The sequence below is a fragment of the Python bivittatus genome, unplaced genomic scaffold (assembly GCF_059951505.1).
Source record: "Python bivittatus isolate LINGU-HERP-01145 unplaced genomic scaffold, Pbiv_v1 ctg000080_np1212, whole genome shotgun sequence".
Taxonomy (NCBI): Eukaryota; Metazoa; Chordata; class Lepidosauria; order Squamata; family Pythonidae; genus Python; species Python bivittatus.
Window position 1 is genome coordinate 39,465,226 of NW_028277035.1, and position 14,881 is coordinate 39,480,106.

The 14,881-nt window shown below is 39.1% G+C and overlaps 1 protein-coding gene across 1 annotated transcript; it reads left to right on the forward strand.

Annotated features, from left to right (window-relative positions):
• The first annotated feature begins 1,657 nt into the window (after window positions 1–1,657).
• On the forward strand, window positions 1,658–12,002 carry SAP30L (SAP30 like). The gene is made up of 4 exons (XM_007423306.3): window positions 1,658–2,566; window positions 5,632–5,754; window positions 7,204–7,302; window positions 7,391–12,002. Exons 1-4 carry the CDS (start codon window positions 2,381–2,383, stop codon window positions 7,514–7,516), a joined length of 534 nt encoding a protein of 177 aa, XP_007423368.1. The 5' UTR covers window positions 1,658–2,380; the 3' UTR covers window positions 7,517–12,002.
• The last annotated feature ends 2,879 nt before the right edge of the window (window positions 12,003–14,881 follow it).

Consider the following 14,881-nt stretch of genomic DNA (forward strand, 5'->3'; position numbering starts at 1 on the left):
TGACAGAAGGCCGTGTTCAGGGACCCAAAGGGAGAGGGAATGTCACACCAGCTTGAAATGGCCAAGGAATGCTAAGCTGTTCCATCAGATTTTACACATTTTGAAAGTATCTGGGCTGCTGTTAGCATAAGAGGACAAACAGGTGGAACAGCTTCATCTTTCATACATGTGCTGAAAGATGAAGGCAACATCATGTGGAATGCCAGAACAAAGAGGTGGCCAAGGCACACGTGCCAGGATTGTGGGTAATACATGGAGAGCTTTTCCAGATGAACAGCTGCTAGCATTGCTTAAAGGAAACTCTGCTGCTTATTTTTCTTCCTTAATAGACCTTTTTCAGCAGAAAGAAAAATGGAATATATCAGAAGGTCACAAATAAAAAAAAAGAAATGTCTAGATCTGTAGAATTCCCATAAAGTTTCAAATGAAAGCATTCTAAGAATGTAAAGAATGTCAAGTTTCTCCTGACTACTCAGAAGCTAAAGCAAAGTGCATATTCGTTCATCTGCATACCTCCGGGGGGGGGGGGGGCTTTTTTTCCAGTACTCCGATGTTCTACTAACTGCTCATTTACAGGTATTGTGTACTATGGAGAGTGGCCTTGGAGCCAGCTGAGCAACTCTATTAGAGCTCAGCATGTGGCAGCCAGACCATATGCACTGCTGACAGAAACATATTCACTAAAATTGCCCAAGCTCCGCTGGATTCTGTTTTGGACTAAATTCCAATAATTAGCTATTCAACCTAGGACCAGCATAGTTAACCCCTATATACCTCCGCAGTCATGAGCTCTAGACACATCGACAGTAGACTAATCCAGCTTGTGCAATGGGAGCCCACAAGCCTATACCTCTAAAAATACTCAGGCTCGATAAATAGTAAGGTAAAATTTCCAGAGATCCGCCGCTTCCCAACTTGCTTCGCACAAGAATTCGTACCATTGGAACTTAGCCTCAAAGACCAATGCAAGCTGGGACCGGACATCCGCTGGCTTCTGCTCTGGAGTCCCTCTGGGGCACACGAACCGCCCGACCTCCACTTCACCCTCGTTCTCTGGCGCGTCCGTGCCGCCGCGCACCTTCCTCCTACCCTGCTGATTTCCCGGTGTCTTTTCTCTTTCCTCCCCGGGATCTCACGGCTGCCCCTGGTTTCCATCCTCCTCCCCAGCGCTGCGCTCTGACCATCCGAAGGGACCGCTGTATGGGTTTGCAGCAGCAAAACACGCAGGCGATCCGAGCGGGACCAAGAGCATTCCTGGTCGAAAGTCCACTCCAGCGGCGTCGCCCGAGCGTCGCAAGGCAGGTCCGCCTTTGAAGTGCACGAGACCCGTTTGCTTTAGAACTCTCACAGCCCGACCTGCACACATCACCGCTAACGGCCTGCTGTGTGTCTGCAGAAGTTGGCTCCGAATGCGTGGCTACCCGGGTAGCTTAAAAGTCCCCATCCGCCCCCTCCGAACTCCCTCTCCGGTCTCTCTGCCTGCTCCAAGCACGGACTTCAAACGCTCTCCGGCTACCTCCCTTCGCGCAGGAAGTAGCCTATCGGCACGAGCAGCTGCCTCGACCAATGGGTTGTCTGAGCGGGAACCCGGGCCCCGCCTCCCGAGAGCCAGTAACCACTGGCTGCCCGGGGACGGGACTTCCGCTTGGAGGCGAAGAGGCGGAGCGGGCAGGTTTTGTGTTTGAGGGAGTGGGAAAGAGGCGAGCGAGGCAGGCGGGCGGGCGCGGGCGTTGGACTCCGTGGCCTGGTGGCCTCTCCGGCGGCGGCGCGGCAGGTCGTGTCCGCCTGACGAGCTCCGTGGAAGGGGCCGGCAGCCAGGCACAGCGACACGTACCGGGCTGCCGGCTCCGGGGGCTGTGACCTGGGCAGCCGAAGGGACGCGGTCCTCGGCCGGCTGCCGGCTGCCAGCGGGTCGGGAGGCCGTGAGGAGGCGAGAAGGGGCGCTTTCCTGCTCTCGCCGCCTTTCCGAGGGCGGAGCGCTGCCTGCGAGGCTGGGGTCCCCACTGGGTCGGCGCGGGCTGGGAGGACGGAGCGCGTCCGCGGGCTGAAGCGGGAAGGCGATTCCTCGGGGAGGCGAGGGGAGGCGCCGCCCCGAAGGACCGCTTCTGGGGCCCCTGGGCGGGATGGCAGCGTGAGGGGCTCCTAGGGGCCCCCGGGAAGGCCGCCCGGTGGACGCGGCGGGAGAGGCGAGGCGAGGCGAGCGTCGCTTTGGCAGCCGGTTTGGCGGCCCCCTCCAGATGTTTCCTTAAAGCCCGCGGAGCCCAGGGTGGGATAGGCCGGGCGGAGAGGGAGGGAGGGGAGGAGGTTTGCGAGCGCAAAGGCTGGCGAAGTTTGTCCCGGCGCTGCCTCTTTCGTCGCCCGAGGCTGGTGGGAGGCTGCGATGAATGGTTTCAGCACTGAGGAAGACAGCCGGGATGGTCCTCCCACCACCCCTTTTTACGGACAAAGTTGTTGCCTCATCGACGACGGGGATCGTTGTGTCCGCCCGGCTGGTAATGCCTCCTTCAGCAAGAGGATCCAGAAGAGCATCTCTCAGAAAAAGCTGAAACTGGATATTGACAAAAGTGTAAGTGACAACCACCGAGGCTTTCGCCTTGCATGCTTCTCTGCATCTGCAGTTGTGCACCGTGCCTATCTTGTGTTATAGTAGTGCTGCTGTACTGCTGGGTCCTAACATTTTAGAGGGGCTTTTTGTTGAATTCTAAAGGCTGCTGTGAATTCCAGCACCAGCAAAGCAATATTCTACTATCCTGAGAAAAATTGATAGGAACAATCTGAATGATACTGAATTAAAATGAAAGTATATTGGTTTATGTTCCTAGTAAAGAAGTCAGTGTAAATAGAAGTGTGCCTGAAACAGCATACTCGGCCCTATTATCTTTTTAGGGAACTCTTTTATTTTTCACAGAGTGAAATATTATCTTACATGCAAAGCTAATAGCAATGGTAACAAAGTTAATCTCTCTTCATTCAGAACTGATGTGACAAAAATAGCACAAAGCTGCAGCAGATGGCAGCATCTACCTGGTTTTGACAAGGTTAAACAGGACTGAGGTCAACAAATATTTGGATGGGAGACTATCAGGAAATTCTAGGGCTGTATGATAGTAAAAAGAGACAGTGGGGAGAAGGGAACACAAGCTTCATATTGTTGGAAGAAAACTATATGAATTGTAGCTGTGTTGAACTCCACATAAGGGAGTCTTTACTTTCATAATGTGAAGTTTATAAAGTGTGATACATCAGGAAAATCTTGGGAAAGGCAAGATTGTAGTAAGTAGCTAAAATAAAGAAAAGCTGTACCCAATTCTGATTTTTTGGGGACAATGTCCGTATCATTATATATACAAATATACTAGAAGTGTGTTAAAGACCTGTTATTTTTATAGTTTAAGAAAAGACTTTCACTTTTTAATCAACAGCCATATAATGATGTATCTGCTAACTGATATTACAGGTGCTAACATTAATTTTAAAAGTTCATATATGTATTTGTAAGTTAACCAACAAAATGTCCACCTAAAGAGTTCAGAATGTTGTTTTATTTATTTATTTATTAGATATATATGCTGCTTTTCATTCAGTAGCTCAGGGTAATGTACACAGTAATCCTTCCATTTTTCCTCACAACAATCCTGCGAGATAGATTGGGCTGAAAGACAACGACTGGCCCAGTCACTCGGTATACCTCTGTGGCTAAGGGTAAACTAAAACCTGAGTCCCTTTTGACACCTTCATTACTATACTTCACTGCTAGTAGTCTTGAAATAATTCACTTAGAAACTGTCAAATCTCCAGCAGTGAACTGCAGTCAAACTGAAAAACTGCAAGCATGTTTGGCTGGCATCCGGCAAATTAAAGTGCTGCCAACCAATTACTGTTGTTGTTAAGTGCCATCTGTCACACTGGGCATTTTAAACTGAGACATTGCATGTGGTAGTAACGATTGTTTGCATTTGTCCGGATTATATTTTAGTATTTGTCTATAACGCATAATCCAGATTAAACCCCTTTTCATTGAGAAATTAAAGGAGAAGTGGAAGGAAAATTTTTGCTGGGTCTCTTTTAATGTACTTCATTCTAAATTAAAATTTGCATTGAGATTATAGTTACTTTCAGGCAGTTTTTCTTTCATACCACATAAAGAATCCATATAGTACAGGTGGATGTTTGGTCAGACTGCTCCTATTACCTGTTAGATTAATCTATAAGTCTTAATAACTTTATCAAGAATCACATATAATGAGAAGAATAAACTTTAATGATTTCATTTCCTTCAGCAATGTTTCTGTAGGTAATCAGCACAATTATTGCAAAAAAAAAAAAGTGAAACTAATGGTACAAAAAGTTAATTGTGGGTTAGTTTTCTGAAGAGAAATGCATCCAAAATTGTTACAGTTAATTGTCTACTAAATAAGTTATTTTATTAGGCTGGTACTCACCCCATCAGATACGTTTCATTAGTATACTAACTATGAAGCTCTGGAAATACGTTTTGTGGCTAAAAGTTTCTGCTGCATCATTTAAGCCCTTTCAGGCATACAATAACTACCATCTTATAATTCCACAATATTCTGCCAAATTCGTAAGTATATATACATGTATAAGAGAAAAAGAGATACTTAGTATAAATCAGGAGCAAGATTTTCCTTTATCCATGGACAGTGATCCCTGGAGAGTGTTGCTTGGCTTATTTATTAACTTCTACCCCACCATAATCAAACAGCTCTTGACAGCTTATAGGCAGTGGCCAAGCTTAGAGCTAATGATAACTGGAATTTGTCACAGTTCAGTACCGTACAGCAATTCTGTCACCCCCAACTTTTTCTGCCACCCTAAATTTATTTTCTTTCATAACAGTTCCTCACTAGTTTTGTTTCGTGCCTTGTTAACTCTATTAAATTTTAACACACATAGTTTTTTCATTATTTGAAAGTTGGTTTTCAGGGTTTTCATGATTATTAGCAAGGTTGTCCACAGCAAGCTGACACTACTTGAAAATGACAAAACATATTTCGTGATGTCACAATGTATTCTCTTCCTCTTTCTTACTTGTGTGGGTATCATTGCACAAGTGCAAAAAGGGCAGAGTTTGCATTTTAATATCATGATGCACATGTATTATTTGTGCACACAGACCTGCATGAGCCACACATAGCTATAAGCGGAAGGACTTTAATTTGACGTTAAAAACTAAATTCAGCTTTTCCATGTACAGTTTCACATTGTAGGCCACAGCTTTAGTTCTAAACATATTTGCTTATTACTCCAATAAGTCCATTTTTAAAATAACCTCTTTACTATGAAACCTGAAGAAAACAGGTGAGCAAAAAGAGGGTTGCTGGAAGACCTAATTTGGGTTGGTGTTCTAGTGAAATGAAGTTATCTTCCACAAATGAATCACAAACTCAAAAAAGAAAGCAGCCCCTATGATGTTTAAGCAGGCTTGTGGTCTTCTGTCACAAAGTTTTGATATGCAATAGCTCTTAAATGAACAGATGAAAACTTTTTTTTTTTCAAAAAAGAGCTCAAGTTTGTAGAAGTAAAAGTTGACAGATTTTCTCTTGCTTTAGTGTTCACTTTGCTGTTGTAATCATTATGCTATTTAATATTTTTATTGTTTAATTTTAGGTAAGACACTTATATATATGTGATTTCCACAAGAACTTCATTCAAAGTGTTCGAAATAAAAGGAAAAGGAAAACCAGTGATGATGGGGGCGACTCTCCAGAGCATGAGATAGATGTTCCAGAGGTGAATTACATAATGAAATTGGGATTTACTATTCAGATTCTATTTATACTTTTGTTAATCTTAATCACGCATCCTAAAAGCAGCACAGTACATATAGTTATTAAGACTGTACTGTACTCATTAGTGCTCAGAACGTCCTGATTTCATACAATTTTAAACTTATAAATCACGTTAGGGGGAATGGAGCAGTACATCTTTTTTCCAAATCACGAACCTTGTGAATAAAGCAGGAGGCAGGAGGACTCACCAGATTTTTGGTCACAATTTCCTATTGCTTCCATTACTCATATCTTGGGTTGGAAGGAAAAAGATCAGCTACTCAGTGGCTTGCAGGCCTGAATTAAGACATCTGGAGAATGGAGCAACTTTGGATGCAGCAGAGGCTCGTTACTGTCTCTGAAGTGCTGTAACTTTCCACTGGTTATCATCACCTCAAGAACAGCCACAGCAGCTTTCTGCCAGTTTCTGTCTTGCCTTTATAGAGGAAATCTATGTTATCACATTGATGGTCATTGCTTTATCTTGAATAAACATGTAGAGTTTGAACAAGTGCTTGCTTTTATCTGTCCTGAATCTCTCTCACTACTCAGTGTGTAACTTTCACTATATACACGTGCCGTGCTGTATATTGTATACCTCTACAAATCATCTTTCTTTGCTTTTTTATGTTATGAATCACCTAATCTGGTTTCCTTTTCCATATTATTTTCAGCTCTACAGCCTTTTAAGGTATTCACATATTGTACAAACATCTGTTTTCATTCTATAAGTTTGTAGCATTCAAGTTCTGAAGAAAAGCTTAACAAAAATACTTAAAGGATGCTGAAAACATAGCATACACTTAGTCACCTGCATATTTCCTAGTACAAGCAAATGCTTCAGAATTTCAAGGAAGCAAGGGTTACCATACTGTTGCTTTTGCTGCATAGTAGACTTGTCTTAAATTTCCCATGATGCATATTCAGGAACTGCATTTTATTGTATCACAAAATAAATTGCTAAGGTAGTACATTCTCATAATTAGATTTGTATGTTAGTGATTAATCAGTGGGTCTATGCAAAGCTAAGGGACTATTCTGTTGATTGCAAGGCTCTTTGGGGATTATATTATTACTCTCTCCCCCTCTCTCCATTTATATCCTAATTACATTTTTTAAATATCTTAATATAAATTGCTTTGAGATGGAATAAGATTTTTAGGAATGCAGTGCTTTTGAAGACAAAGTATTTTGAAGCACATGACAGCACTTGTGTTGCACCTGCAACTTCTTCAAACACCTGCATTTTTTTCCTGGGGTCACATGGCTGTCCTGCGAAAACTTAACATGTGCAAGTTCGTATACATTGTGAAGAACCTTTTTGCTATTAAATCCAAAGCATTATACAGCTTTGATTTTTTTAAATTGTGGTTTAAACTAAATATATGTTTTCATTGTGCCATTTTTTTAGGTTGACTTGTTTCAGCTTCAAGTAAACACATTGCGCCGTTACAAAAGACATTACAAATTACAAACCAGACCTGGTCTCAATAAAGCTCAGTTGGCAGAAGTAAGTCAGTGAAGACTTCTGTGATTTCCATATGTGTTTTCCCTCTACTAGGGAAATATTTTTATTATTTTTTTATTTGTTCTTTCAGACTGTCAGTCGTCACTTCAGGAACATCCCAGTGAATGAAAAAGAAACTCTTGCTTACTTTATCTACATGGTAAAAAGCAACAAGAGCAGATTGGATCAGAAAGCAGAAAGCAGTAAACTGGAATGAAGGTTAGGTAGTCTCTGGACTCAAACAAGTGTAATATTAAAAAAAAGCATCAGGTGCATTATAAATATTTTTTAAAAAATTAAGATTTTTTGTGTAAATTACAGTGTACACTAGAAAACAAAGCAAATGTTGGTCCCAATATTATAATACTTAATTTCAGAATGTGTGTGAAAACCTCTGCAGTTTCAGAGCATAGTCTTTAACTCAAAGGAAAGATCACAAGAAACCCAAGATGCCAAAAGCAGTGGCTGTCTAAGAAATTGACTTTAGTCACTGATTGTAACATAAACCATGCATGAGTTTGGCATTCTTGAAGAGGGTCATATCATACTCACATAGTACATAAAGGCACAGAGCAGCCAAAGCTTCTGAATTCTGATTTAAAACTCTAGTCTGTACTTACCGCTTGTATACCAGATAAAATTACTTGTTTTGAGACTAAATATCTCAATTTTCATGGGTGCTAAAGATCTCTAATCCTAGCTTTTTTGCATACATGTATTGATCTTGATGGTGTAACATTGAAATTGGCCAGCATTACTCATTTATTCATATTTATTAGAATCTCTTTCATGAATTCACAAATTCTAATTTGTTAAATATTTCTGTTTTTCAAACAAGCTATTGAACAGAGAGCTGTTACCATAGATTCATGCTATTTGCTGATCTTTTAAGGTTGGATATATACATTTTGATGCAAAAATAATTTTAAGTTGCTGTGAGCTCTCTATATGTAGTTGGAATCTCCACCTGGTCCTGATGAGGCTGTAAAGCAAACACTTTACATTAATAATCTGTTTGATCCTTTGCAACTTGAATGCACACAACATAGATAGGGCTGTGGTGTCAGAATACATATATTAGAATTAGAGTTGGCAATGGCTTCAGTTTATCCTTATTTTTGGTAGTGAGAACAAATGCCATGCCATGCCATGTCATGCCATGCCATTTATTTGTTCTAGATATCATGTTTTAAAATGCAGAGTAATTGTACAAAGTTCTCATCATCTATGCCTACAGTCTAGAACCTGATATCCAGTGCACACACATACAGCTTGCTCCCTATTTACTTATGTGGGGAAGGTAGCATTATGGTCTAAATGGTGCTTCCTATAAATCCTAATCTGCTAGGAGTTTAACATCTTTTTGTTCTCTTACTCTCACATTTTGTAGTCTCCAAAAGCATAAATACATTTTAAAATGTCCTACAGACTGCATTATATAGATAGTGAGCTTTCTGGATTAGTCCCATGTTATTTAGCTGTGGTCTAAAGTAAGGCATTACTCAAATGATAGAATTTCTACACTACATCTGCAGTTTTCATATTATATTTAGAATGTCGAATTAAGGATCCCTTAGTTCTTTCCTGCAGTCCTAAACACCATTAAAATCAATTTCTCTTTTTATCCAAATAAGAGGTAAGATGCCAAGAGGCAGACATTTGGTAGGTTTTTCTCCAAAATTTAGTGATACTTTGGTAAGTAACATAGAGACAAATTTTGTTTAATTCAGTATTACATTTTGTTGTTGTTCTGAAAAAACTATGCAAAACCTAAAACACATGTCTCAACAAATGCAAAGTTCATTTATATAGTCATTTAGTATTTTTGTTGCGAATAAATGTATGCAATAACATGGATCACCAATTAATGTTATTCCAATTAACTGAATGCTACTTTAAGAGTAGATATTTTCAAGCAGTTTCATCATAGGATATGTACATTTAATGCATACTTTAAATTTAAAAACACATATGGATATATAAGTGAAAACAACTGAAATACTTCAGATTGCTACTTTACATTTTAAAGTTCACCAAGTAATCCCACTGCTTCCTTCACTGAAAGGCTAAGCTAAACTAGAAATTAAATATACTAAATAATCTTTATAACTGAAAGCTTAAGGAAATTGTATTTGAATATTTGTAACTTCAGAATATTTACATTAGAAATGCGTGACCATGACATAATTTCCATAAAGAGACTGGCACCCTATGACTCCCTTCTAGATCAAAATGTAAACCTTTTAGTTTTATATTGTTAGGGCTTATAGTGCAAATAGCTTAAAGTTTCAGCAACTAAATGACTCTACAGAGAATTGCAATGACTATCTGTTCACGGCGAGCTGTCTGTTCAAGAGTTGCTTTGGAGATCGGATTAAGTAAAGTGTTTTCCTAAATTGAATAAAAATGTTTGCTGTCATACTTTATATAAACAAAATATTTTATGAGGAAATTGAGGAATCTTGTAAGATGTGAAGAGTAGCTGATGTTAGAATCCTTGAGTCATGTCTTTTAAAGATATTTGTATTTGCCTTACTCTCAGCTAGACCAAGTATTGTACAAATGTCTTGGCATAAGGAAGGGCCATTTTTCGTGACATTTTGTGCTAGAGGCTAATTTTAACAGCAACATATATATATATATATATATATATATATATATATATATATATATATAGATTCAGGGAGAAGCCTGTGGTTCTTGAACATCTAGTATTGCATCACCAAAAACACCACAATGCAGTCCAAAATAATGGCAAGTTTTGCTGCATGCCATTTAAGGAAACTTTCAAATTCCTTGTGGTTTTAATAAAACCTTGATCAGCATTTTGAGCTTCAGAGGATTTGAATCCTAAAACAGTACCTAACATTAATAGTATATGTAAAAAGAGTCAGATTGACATGTTCATTCATAGGAACTGGTGGGCTGTATTTTATTGACTCTTAAATATCATTTTCACATGGGATTTAAGCTATTAAATAATAAACCTTGGCCTGGGAATGACTTCCCACATTAAGTCGAGTAGTTGTAGATCATATTGCTGACTATAGCAGTACTGAATAAAACTCACTCAAAACCAAAGGCCTTCAAACCCACTGAAAGCTAGCAGAAGAACTATAATTGTTTAATGGGCTTTGCATCAGAGCCGAAGACTTTAATATGGCACATCTTCTAGAATGAGGTTAACTTCATCAAAGATGGTTGTCCTCTGTGCATTAGTTGTATTTGTAATGATAGCACAAGAAATTTTGTTCATCCCTTGAATGAAGGAAAGAGCAAAGGGAAGGGGAAGTGCAATGTCAATTGGTACTGGAACAACATTTTTATGAATTCCTGGTGCAAGTTGCAGTTGGAGTGTTTTGGAGGATGTGTCTCAGTCTGGTGGTTTAGCTTCCAAGTGTGGTTCTGTAATGTAAATGTTACATATCAGATTTCTGCATTACATTTCATCTTTTCTCTTGCAACTAATGCCATAAATTATGGTTGAAAAGAAGAAGTCTCAGTGTTCTTACAGAATGCTGTAAGTCTGCCACCTGACAGTTTTGCCAATAAAAGTTTCCTGTGAGGGTCAGGAAAACACCTTAAAGCCAAAGTAGTCCAGGGCAAGTGTATTTTTCATACTTTGAATAGAGAATAACAAGTGCAAGATGTATTCAAGTAATAAAGCAGCTGGTGACTTGTTGAGAGACAACTTATTAAGCAGTATTCAAATGTTATAATATATAGATTAGCCAAATACAGATATTGAGGGTAGGGAGGGAGAGACTGGGAACTTTGCACTTTATCTTGTATTGATAAATCCTAATGTAAATAAAATGGAAACTCTTGATATTATTAAAGAAAGCATTTTGATAAAGATGTTGTTCTAAGGGAAAGTGTTGTACACAGCACACTACTGTCACTTCACCCTGTGCATTAAGATAAGGGATAGGTAGCTGCTCATAAAAGAAGCATTTCAGTGCTGTCTGAGTTATTTAAAGGGCCCTGCTATAAAAACATAATATATCAATGTTGTTCCTTCATTTGTGTTACCTACCATGCTCTGTTAGGCATCTACATGCGTGATTGATTTTTTTTCCCTTTGAATATGTAATGATGCAGGGTAATTCTTGCTTTTATAGAATTTATCCATTTTCATTTATTAATTACTTAATAAGGTGTTAAAATTTTAAAGGTCTGTTAAGGGAAAGGGGCTTATGCCTTAAACTCACAATTTTCAATTAAAAAAGATTTATGAAATGTTTAGCAATAGGTTTTTCTGCAGTTGATTTTTTTGTACATTTTTCAAGCAGAGGCTTATATAGAGATTGCCATTTATTACATTGCCTTCATCCTCTCTGTCTTGTCCTGCTGCATATTAAAAAAAAATATGAACACACATTGATGAATGTGTTTTATTCCCCTTTGACTTATAACAGGCTTACCATAAAAAAGCAACTTCCTTTCCTCTTCATTCATTCTTGTGGATCTTCATGGCTTGTCCTGATCCTTATGGCAAATGTTTTGGGTGAACCTTTATTTTAATTGTAAACTATAATAGTGTACTCCTAAAGCGATCTGGTAACTTATAGCGCAACTGTAGAGTTCTTTTCTCTGAGATGTATAGCTTGCATCCTTTCTTCCACTGTGTATAATAGTTAAATCTTTTACTGTTGAGAAAAATTATAAATGCCTGAATTTCTAATAAATGATCAATTCAGCAATCAGTTGTATTACTTTCTATTGATCTTTAATAATGTACAAGGCAAAGCTGAGTAAGAAATCTAGAGCTACACAAATGATATATGCTCTTATCATGATTGATATGAACTTCAATTAATCACACCTGCATCATCCATGTGACAGATTAAGCAGAACAAATTCCAAACCCTGCTTATTTAAAATTGCACTTCAGTAATTAGCATAGCTTTGATAGTTTGAATGAACTCTTAAATTACTGCATCATTGTTTTGTTAAATGGGTAGAAAGGAACCTAGTAGTCTGATGATATAAAGGGAGGCAATGATAGCCCGCCTCATTGACAGACTAGATGTATACAGCTTATTATGTGGCAGTGTTACTGAGTTGATCCTCTTCACTTTCACTGTATGAAGTAGTAGTGCAAGTCTTGTTGTACCTGATGCTAATAGTAGCATTCCAGTGCAGTGATGTGACTGGAACTTTCAACTATGATAGAGGAGATCAAAATTATATTGCAGCCAGCTATAGAGCTCTGTATGAATATATATTACTTAATAGCACAAACATATTTCACCTTTTGTATAGAGTACAAAACTATATACAATATATTTGCTGAATCTGCTTCTACTATATCTGCAACATCTGATGACAACTTTGATATCTGGGTTTGATTTAGTTTAGGTAAATAATTATTACTTAAAGTAGTTACAGTTATTTCCAATGACTGACAACATAACAAAGATGAATATCAAATCTTCAATGAAGTTCACTGGGTGATTGTGAAGTATTCATTCCTTTGGACTAGCCAACTGCTTGGGTTAAAGTGAGAGGAGGAGCAGGATTGAAAATGCCTTCAATTGCTTCTAAGATAAGATTCAAACCTAATGACCATGTTTAGACGATACAACTGACTGAATTATCTTTCCCAGACAATTTATTTACTCCTGTGCACCAGCTATATCTGATCAATTTTCTGAATCTCTCCAGCTGTTGCAAATGAGACTGGGAACCTATCACATCCTTTCCCTTTTTTTGAGGGAGAGAAGTTGGGGATCAGACAGAATCACAATGAACAGTGAAGAGGGCTTCTGTCATTCAATCTTTCTGGTTCCTAAGCCTTTGATCTATGCTGTAAAATTGTTCTATATAGAGTATTATGCATGCATGGTCACATACACCTGCACAAAAACCTCAAAAAAGAAAGAGAAGTCACTTGATGAGATAACTCAATAGCTTTTATCTAGTACCATCGACCTAAGTATTTATACCATAGCAAAAGACACAAAGATGCTTGAAGGAGGGAAGAAGAGACCAGTCTGATCTGATGAGAAAGACTGTGTTAAAGCATGTACATAGCATGCAAAATTAGTGTTTGGTTCTCCAAATAACTGAACAAAACACCAAGGAACTTAGGGGATAGAAAACCAGATTAACCCAATGGAGCCGACTCGGTAATAAAAAAAATCCTATATTCTGTCACACAGATGATGTTACAGTGTTAAAAGGCTCTTATTCAAAGATAGGCACTGGAAATACCCAATGACTGATACAAATTTAGTTGCTAAATTTATGCATAGACAGGTCCTACCACTTGATTGATTGGTTGATTGATTGGTTGATTGATTGATTGATTGATTATGTGCCATCAAGTCATTGTTGACTCTTAGCAACCACACAGATTTTCTCCATGATGATCTGTCCCTAACTTGGTCCTTCAGCTCTTCCAGTGGCACCCCCATCGCCACTGTAACTGAGTCCATCCACCTTGCTGCTGGTTGTCCTTTTCTCTTTCCCAGCATTGCAGCTTTCTCCAAAGAGCTAGGTCTTCACATAATGTGTCTGAAATGGGATAATTTGACCCTGTTCATTTGTGCCTCAAGTGAGAACTCTGGGTTGATGTGTTAAATGACCCATTTGTTTATTTCTTGTCTGTCCGTGGTATTCTTGGGAGTCTTCTGCAACACCAAAGTGTCAATACTCTTCCTATCTTGCTTCTTCAAAGTACAACTTTTGCTTCCATAGAGTGTCACATGGCTTGCTCAATTCTGATCTTTGTAAGTATAGACACATCACGGCATTTGAACATCTTTGTTTGTTTTTCATCTCCTGAGTAATATACAGTGTGGTCTTGAAATGAAATTGTCCAAATCCATCTCAATTTGCTGATGCCTAATATGTCAATTTATAGTCATTTCATTTAATCTTTCACTGAGCTTTCCTGTGTTCCTGTTTCTTATGTTCCACGTTCCTACTGTAATTCTGTCTTTGCAGCTTCAAATTTTCTTTTCCTGTATGGCAACATTAGCAACTAGACATTCTGAAGGCTCTAATCTAGCCACATTAGTACTCTAGCTCTAATCTAGCCATTAGTACTCTGAAAGATCCTCAGCTCTTCCTCAGTAGCATGTTCAGTGCCACTTAACCTGAAGGGCCCATCTTCCAACACTCATTAGCCATTTTATATTTTCTATCCATGTGGTTTTCTTAGTAAAAATAAAGGAGTGGTCTACCATTACCTTCTCTCGCACACTATACATTGACGCTTTCACCATTGACACTAAAGTGATCGTCTGTCTCCAGGATCTTCCTATACTGCTGCGGCCCAATATAGGTGCCTGCTTGCTTTAGCTGGGCAGTGGGATGACCTTCACACCTTTGGGTGACCCTGCTGGGAATATATATCCTGGGCATACCCTCCTGATGTTCTTCACTCATCCCTCCCAGGAACATCCCTCTGCCACAATGAGGCAAGACAGCAGGACTTGGGGGAGGGGGCAACCACTTAACATATAAAAAGGAAATATCTACCTTTTCCAATAGGTATGATCTACAGGATATTTGACTCTACTCTCAGCCATATAGCACAGCAAGTGACTTTGGGTCAATCATATTTCATCCAAGC

Bases quoted from the DNA above. Each gene is read 5' to 3' on its own strand.
- SAP30L (XM_007423306.3), top strand. From the start codon at position 2,381: ATGAATGGTTTCAGCACTGAGGAAGACAGCCGGGATGGTCCTCCCACC. The intron at 5,755-7,203 runs GTGAATTACATA...CCATTTTTTTAG, and splicing joins ATGAGATAGATGTTCCAGAG to GTTGACTTGTTTCAGCTTCA. The intron at 7,303-7,390 runs GTAAGTCAGTGA...TTGTTCTTTCAG, and splicing joins ATAAAGCTCAGTTGGCAGAA to ACTGTCAGTCGTCACTTCAG.